Source organism: Gekko japonicus, unplaced genomic scaffold (assembly GCF_001447785.1).
Source record: "Gekko japonicus isolate JY-2015 unplaced genomic scaffold, Gekko_japonicus_V1.1 scaffold1868, whole genome shotgun sequence".
Lineage (NCBI taxonomy): Eukaryota > Metazoa > Chordata > Lepidosauria > Squamata > Gekkonidae > Gekko > Gekko japonicus.
The window spans coordinates 345,412-354,197 of NW_015164247.1; the positions used below are offsets into that span (position 1 = coordinate 345,412).

The following is an 8,786-nucleotide window of genomic DNA, read 5'->3' on the forward strand; positions in this document are numbered from 1 at the left end:
ACTCTGATTCACTCTTTTCTTTCATGTTTCTTGGCTACTCCAAAAGAGGAGGCATCCAGAGTGCATGAGGAGGTGAGAAGTTCTGCAGAAAAAGATCTTGCTCTGACTTCTAGGGTCACCTGGTCCAACTCAAGAAATATCTGGGGACTTTGGAGGTGGAGCCAGGAGCAAGGATATGACATCACTTTTGTGATGTTCACTAGGTGACTGAACTCCAAAGGGAGTTCTGGCCATCACATTTAAAGGGGCCACATTCCTTTTAAATGTTTGGAAATAATGGAGGATGGGGGCACCTTCTTTTGTGGCTCATAGAATTGGATCCCCTGGTCCAACCTTTTTAAAATTTGGTGGTGAGGGGGTTTCAGGAGAGACACCAACAGTTATGCTGAAAATTTGGTTTCTCTACCTCAAACAATAGCCCCTCCAGAGCCCCAGATACCCACAGATCGATTCTCCATTATACTCTATGGGGACCACTCTCCATAGGGTATAATGGAGCACCCAACGGCCACCACCACCCCGCTTTTTGACAGCCCTGAAGAAGAGGGAGGGGCTCCAAACCAGGGGATCCCCTGCCCCCAACTGGGGATTGACAACCCTACTACCTTCACAATCAAAAGTTGTTTCCAAAATATGAAAACTGATGTTGAGGAGTTCAGTGCTATTGAAATGCAGGAACTCCTCTGCTAATACCTAAGTACCCTATTTGTAATCTGTTGTTTAACAGCATAGCCCATAAGCCATAAATGACAACTGATTAAATAAAACAACTAGCATAAATAATACAACAAAGTTAACTGTTCACCAAACACTCCATACATTTGATTCACAGTAAATTTAATATACTCTGAAATCAAAACCAGAATGCCTCTCCCCAACCATTAATCTCGCCCCCAGACATTTGTTATCATATTACTATCTTTACTAAGCCCTTCTACACTTCAACATTTACAGTTTGCAGGAAAAAACCATACTGAGTCAAATAATGGGCAAGATACCTCTATATCGAGATCCCCAACAAGGTGACCCTGAGCACCATGCTGCCCTCCAACACCTTTCCTGTTGCCCACCAAGCATTTTTTAGAAACTGAATTTACAGCCTAACAATTTGGGTTTTTTTAAAATCACTGATTATGTCATGTGTCAAGATGCCATGTTCCAGCCTGTAGCTTAGGTGATTTAAGCAAAAACTTATATCAAAATACATTCCACATGTTGAACACATACATGGACACACAAGGCTGCCTTATACCAAATCAGATCATCAGTACATCAAGGTCAGTATTGTTTAGTCAGACCAGCAGTGGCTCTCAGGCTGACACATCACATCACCTACTACTTGATCCTTTTAACTGGGGATGCCTGGAATTGAACCTGGGACCAACGCTCCCTCTAAGGGGTGGAGTCTTGTGAGCAAAAATTCTACTTTATGAGCTACTGGCACTAAAGTTGTGAGAGAGCAATTTGGCTACTGCATCAATTGGTTTGCTCTGGAGCCATCCTTCCTGAGCTAAGACAAAAATGTGTGAGCCAAAGGCTAAAAAACGGTGAGCTAGCTCACACTAACTCAGCTTTGAGGGAACACTGCCTGGGACCTTTTGCATGCCAAGCAGGCGCTACACCACTGAGCCACAGCCCCTCCCCATGCTCCACGGCACAATCAAAAATACTTTTCTGTTGATTAATTTGGAGGGTTAAATTTTTATTTTCAAGTAGAGCACACAAATGCTTAAATTAGGGTTTATGAGTGTCTACTACAATAAACACAGCTTCTCTGTCCTTTTATGAGCTATGGAATGGCTTATAGCTCTGAATTCTTTCTTTCCAGATGCAAAAAGGGAATCTGGCTTTAAGTACAATTCACTGATTTGAGCTAAGACCCTGGAAACTGAGACCATGCACATTTTTTCCACTTCATCACTACTATGCAGACAGATTCTTCTATTACAGCTGCATACACTGTAAGCCTATTTAATGTAACTTGAAAGCCTCCATACTTAGCGGATATACAATGGCTTTTCTTCACTGCTACAAAAATCTAGTCATTTCAAACAATATTCAATTTCTATGGTTTAGACTCAAAGATATCCTTTTCCTATGATGAAGGAATTTTATGTTTACGAAATAAATTTCTCTAACGAAGGAAGTACCTTCAGTGAATGGAAGACTCCTCCCTCAATGTAGGGTACCTTTAAATCAAGCCCTATTCACTGTAAAATACATGTATGCATCCAGTAGTTAAGTATAACTTTCTCTAACTCCTTACAGAAGTTGCAGGCATGGGACGTGGAAGGAAATACACAGCAGCGGCAGAAAACTTTTAACAATCCAAGAGTTTCCTCTGTAAATCTCAGAACTGTATCTCTGACTGAACATTCAACCGCTGTTCAATCATAACCATTACTGAGTGTATGATTAATACGATTCAATGTTATAATGCTGTTAGTAACCTCTGACAAAAATGCACTCTTCTAGATCTTGGTATACAACAGCAGTCTACCAAATGTGGTACTTGCCCGGAGCTTCTTCAAGCAAGTACTGGGGGCACATAACCTATGCCACTGCTACTAAAGAGACAAGATAAAATCTCTTTGACAATGGAGTTGCCCCACTGCCTCAGGCAGACCCCTGCCTCTGTGGATCACATTAAATAAGTGCATTTTAGCATGTTCAAGAAATGAACTGGATCAAGACAGAAATTAGAATTTCCAGGGCTTTCAAATGAAGGATTTCATTAATTTGCTATTTAACCAATGAATCTAGTAATAAAATTTTAAAGATATTTACACAGCAAACATTCATTATAGCCAAGCAATCTGAGATACCAAAGAAACCTGGAGAATTGGTGCAGAGGTAATCTGCACTGTGACTGACCCTGACAAGAGAAGGAAGGAGATATTCATGCAGAACAGGGGAGGGAGGGAGAGAGAGAGAAAGTACAAGCCCACAGCAAATTAGGAGTCTACCCGGCCTGCTTATGTGACAAGATTCACTAAGCTCAAATCAACGTATTCATGTGTAGCTGAGCACAATGACACTGAGTAAGTTTGCAGGTGTTACCCACCACGTTGCAGCCGTGGCTCTGCCAAGTGTTTCCTCAGTTAACATTCTCTCAAAAAATTCTTCTACTGTTATAAAAGAACTGCAAGGTAGGTAAATAAGGTAAAATTAATCTGCTACGAATACAGATATAATAGTATTTCATAGCCAGAAAAAGCACACTGAAAAAAAGGGGGCATTTGTAGATTAGAGTTATTACATACAGTCATAAAGCCTCTTCCTTCATACGTTTCCAGAGAGCTCTAATTTCTTATTTCATGTACTGCTAGTATCATTTGGGACAGAGCTTTGAAAGCAAGTATCACATTGGGGGAAAATTATATGAGCCACCTTCTCTCTTGCATAAAACGAGATCAATAAGGCTGCAACTAGGCAGTAAATACTGGCATACCATATACACACAGGGTTTAAGTACATACATTTTGAAACAACTTTTTGGCTTTAAATTAGGAAAGTCCATTTAAACAGTTATTACACCAACTAAATTATGTAGAATTTAATTATGATCTTACCTCTGAGCTATAATCATCAGCTGTAGTAGAAATCTCACTTTCCAACTAAAAGATAAAAATAAAAGGACAAAAATAAGCATACAGCTGTAACAGATTTTAAATAAATCAAATTTCCTTTGTTGACACAGTTTTGTAAAATGTTTTGAAATGGATGAGAAGAATAAAATTATCCATACTTATTCTGCAAAACGCATGTCATTCTCTCCCAAACCTTTATACTTTCACTGCTCCCTGACAAATAAATCCAATTGAAAGTTGATGACTCTCTTTAGAAAGCCAAGAAAGCAAGCAACACAACACTCAGTACCCTAAGAGGCAATAAGTCAACTATTCTATTTTTTTTTGGCCAATTTATTTTTTATTGATTTTCACCAATATAGAAAGGAACATAGGTAGATATAATGATATACATCAAGAACGAATCATAATATCAAAATCACTAAATACATTTTACCCTTATAGATTTGTTATAAAATATAAGATCAACAAATACTTTTAACCAAATTTTAAACTAGACTCAGCATGATAAGTGTATGTAATACGCTTTTAACTAATTTGTGTGGTGTCTAAGAGTTGATGCCAGGGGTCGTTTCGTAGAAAAAGAGCTTGGGGAACTCATTAGCATAACTCATTAGCATATGCCACACACCCTGACATCACTGGAAGTGTGTCATAAGGCCACACGCCCTGAATGCGCTCGCCCGCTTTGGGAAAGGGATCAAAGTGTAATACAAGCCTCCTCCGAGACTTGATCACACCAATCTCAACTCTCTCTTGGGTCTTGATGCCTGCCAGTCATTCCCCCTGCATGGGGGAAGCCGCGTTGGACCAAAATACAGTCCAAACTGCTGTAAGGAACACCCGTCCACCCTGAGCGTCAAATCGCCATTTTACCCCGACCGGAAGCAGGGGTGGGGCTTTGTCGTGTGCCCCGCCCGCGCACCTCATCCGGGGGAACGGCGATCCCCACGATCCCCCCAATCAACCCCTGGTTGATGCAAGAATTCATAGCTAGTCAGTAAGGTGAATAAATTATAGTATCGCTTATACAAAGCGTGCTTTATGAGTGTAAAAGAGTTAGATAGATTGGATGGTATGGTTGGCATTCTGTTTTTAGGATATATTCCAAGAATGGGAGCCATTTCTCATTAAAACTTGACTGCCTAGGATATATTTCAGATTGTGGCACTTGGTCAGTGATCTTCTCCATAATGTAGTGGTCCCAGATTTTATTAAACCAGTTGTTGCAACTATTCTAATAGCACCTAGAAAATTGTTTTGAACCAAAATTAAGTGCAGAGACAGCAGGTCTGAAGACAAGTGGGTTTATGGCTAGGCTTGCCAAGTCCCCCCGGGGGGTGGGGAAAACCCTGCCCTAGAGGCCCGTTCCCTGCCGCCGGTGGTGGATCGGGCCCCAGGAGGAACCCCACCCCGGCGTGCACGTCACCCAGAAGTGATGCGACCACACCAGGCATGCTGGGGGCGGGGCCACGGTCATCCGAGGGAAAACTCTATGGTTTTCCCTCGGATGGTCGTGGCCCCACCCCCAGCGTGGTCGCGTCACTTCCGAGTGACGTGGATGCGGCGCATGCGCGCTTTCCAGCCGCCAGCCAGGAATCCCCCACGGCGACGAAAAAAATACTTGGCAACCCTATTTATGGTGCATTGGCCCTTCCCTGTGAAGAATACATGAGGTAAACTCTGATTGTGAGAATTATAGCTATTAACTATTTCCTGGGTTCAACTGATTGTTCCAGTGATACTTCCCCCCCATATTAATCACATATCCCTTAAAACTGGCATGTTTACACCTGAATTTCAGTATTTCTAAATGAGATTAAAAGGTTCCATCCAAAGGCTCTTTTTATAAGGTACAGAACATACAAGGGGGTAATGAATGTGCAAAATTTCCCCAATGGATGGGTTGGCTTTGAGTTTATTATTCAGCAAACACAGAGTAGGGCTCTTCCAATAAAAGTGAATGGAAAACCCCACTTGTATGAGACCTATATATTTACATGCATCACAGTATACATGCAACTCTGTATTAGAACTAACATTCTTTACTTGGATAAATTTTTCAGCTTGATTTTTCTCTGCTGTTTTAAGACAACTGAAATAAAAAAGTCACTACAGTGTCTTTATTCCATTTTTGTTGTTGTTGTCAATTACTCCTTAAGATTTCTTCGTCTTTTTATTCTTTTAGATCCATCAGGCTGGTCACGCTCCTATTCTTCCTGGAGAAAATAACTTTTCTCTTCCAGGTTGGTTGGACAGCAATTGGTAATTACTATTAAAATCTCTATATATTATAGTAGTAACAGAATTTTTTCATGTTTGATATGAACAATGCTCCTTGTCTTATTCAGTATATAAGAGCTATTTCACCCAATATACAGGTGCATGGCTTGGTTTGCCACTGGGTGTATCTTATAGCAGGCTTCCACAAGTCTATTCACCAAAAGCAGGAAGCCCAGCAGCAAAAAGATCCCCTTCCTTGGGTGCCAAGAACTCCAGAGTGCATCAAAGAGAACTGCCTTCCCCTAGTGGGACCTGTTTTATTCAACATCTTTATAAATGATTTGGATGAAGTTATAGAGGGAATGCTTATTGAATTTGCAGATGATACTAAATTGGGAGGAGTAGCAAATACAGTAGAAGACAGAGTCAGGATACAGGATGATCTTGAAAAGCTGGAATACTGGGCTAAAACAGAATGAGTTTTAACAGGGATAAATGTAAAGTCCTGCATTTAAGTAGGAAAAATCAAATGCATAATTCTAAGATTGTCTTAGCAGTAGTCCGTGCGAAAAAGATCTAGGAGTCTTAGTAGACCATACACTGAACATAAGTCAGCAGTGTGATGCGGTAGCTAAAAAGACAAATGCCATTTGGGACTGTATTTGCTCTGGTTAGACCTCGTATAGTATTGTGTTCGGTTATGGGCACCACAATTTAAGAAGGATATAGACAAGCTGGAACGTGTCCAGAGGAGGGCAACAAAGATAGTGAGGGGTCTGGACACTAAGTCCTATTAGGAAAGGTTAAAGGAGCTGGGTATGTTTAGCCTGGAGCGGAAACAACTGAGAGGTAATATGATAACCATCTTCAAGTACTTGAAGGGCTGTCAGATAGAGGATGGTGCAGAGTTGTTTTCTGTTGCCCCAGAAGGTCAGAGCAGAATCAAGGAGTTGAAACTAAAACAAAAGAGTTTTTGGCTAAACATTGAGAAGAACTTCCTGCCAGTTAAGAGTAGTTCCTCAGTGGAACAGGCTTCCTTGGGAGGTGGTGGGCTCTCTTTCTTTGGAGGTTTTTAAACAGAGGCTAGATGGCCATCTGACAGCAATGCTGATTGTGTGAACTTAGGCAGTTCATGAGAGGGAGGGCAGGAAGGGTTGCCTCGGGCTTAGTTCTTGAGGCCCTTTCTTACACGCCCAGGGAAATGCTGATTGCCACTTTGTGGTCAGGAAGCAATTTTTCTCCAGGCCAGTTTGGCTGGGGATCCTGGAGTTTTTTTGTCATCTTCTGGGCATGGCACAGGGGTGTGGGGGAAGGTATTTGTGACTTTCCTGCATTATGCAGGGGGTTGGACTAGATGACTCTGGAGATCCCTCCCAACTCCATGATTCTATGGGGGAAATGACTGGCAAGGTTCTCTTCACTGTGCTGATCTTTGAATAAAGAACCAGATCAAGTTCCTTCTTTGCCTGTTCCAGTTACTCTTATATGCACAAAATACTTGGTAAAAGGAAAGGCTAAGTGAAGAGCACAAAAAATGCTGGGCCAAAAATTATGGACTAACTCATTTGTGAGCTGCAGGCAGAAAAGTGGTTCCCTATACTTATAATGACATGTCTGCAAACCTGTGTCCTGTTCACATTTATATTTTACGTTTTTATGTGTGCACCTGAAAATAAAATTAGTGAAGTAGCCTTCAGGAAGTGCCCAGAAGTAGGCTGCCCAATTGTAATTCAGAAATGTGGTAATAGTGTAAAGGCAGCAGCAACATTACAAACAAATATAAGTTACAAACCACATTTGTTAATTTTTATGTTAAAGTGGAAACATCAAGATACTGATTAGATTTCAGAGCCCACACCTAATGACAACCTATACTTTTTTTTTTTTGGGGGGGGGTTATTTATATTTTATGCACACCCACACACAGTGTGAATTTGTAGTCAGTCTTAGATTTCAAATAATATGGAAATAAATCTAGCATCTGGACTGAACATTGGGTTAATTCTATTGGCGATAGTCCAAAGTGTCACACAGTTAGTTCTGTGTACTTAAAGGGAGCTCTGAGATGATGTTTCTCAAGTAACAGCCTCCTTCCCCCATGCCACACATGCTAAGGTCACTTTTAAAAATCAGGTATCCCATTGGAAGAGAAACATCTATTCAAGAAACAAAACAAAAACTGAGCTAAGCATGCCCAAATCGTTAGGTGTGCCCAACTTATTTTTCTTTTTGGAATCACAGTCCTTGGGAGACTATTCTCCCAGTTTTTCCTTGGATGAAACCTTTTCAAAGTCCACACACCACAGACTGAAATAGATCTCCTATTCTCAAAGAGCTCTAGCTTCACATCCATTTGCAAATTCAACCTACTGCACATCTCTCCTTGAGATATTAGCATATTTGCTTATTTCCAAACCAGATGAATTCTGAGGTCAACTCATAACTCTGTGCCAATAGTTGAGGACACCATTCCTACTATCACTCTTTCCTGAAGAAATACTGCCTTTCCCTAGCATTTTAAAAGATTTTAAGTATATGATTACACTTTTTTGACAGTAGAAAAAAGATCTGTAGAATAAATTAGAATTAAAAAATGATACAAATTACACTTTTCGACTTTTAAAAGAATGAGCAAAAGGATTCTCAGCCTTGCATAACTATAGTACTGAATAATATTTCAAATACATGTGTCTTGTGAATATGTACATAAATGCTGCATAAGGAAGGCAACCTTAATTTTCCTTATTTCAGAATCAATATTTCAAGTTAGTCTGTTCTAAGAAACATCTGGTTAGTATACTATATAAAGATTAGAAGATACAAAGGTGAACCCACAAGAAACTTGTGGGGAGGAGGTATTCCCCCACCTTTGCTTCCTTCCCTCTCCCCCTCCCCCTTTCTTTCTCTCCCCAAGCCAATCCCTCCTTTTTCTTTCCAACCCGCAACCAAGTCGACCCTTCCTCCTTCCTTTTC

At 40.7% G+C, this 8,786-nt stretch overlaps 1 protein-coding gene across 5 annotated transcripts in view; it reads right to left on the reverse strand.

Annotated features, from left to right (window-relative positions):
• Positions 1-8,786, reverse strand: part of AKAP9 (A-kinase anchoring protein 9) — a 143,049-nt gene that overhangs the window by 113,407 nt on the left and 20,856 nt on the right. For all 5 annotated transcript variants that reach the window (XM_015408640.1, XM_015408637.1, XM_015408636.1 and 2 more), the window contains exon 3: positions 3,573-3,617. In XM_015408640.1, the coding sequence (XP_015264126.1) occupies positions 3,573-3,617 (45 nt within the window). The remainder of the gene's footprint in view (positions 1-3,572; positions 3,618-8,786) is intronic.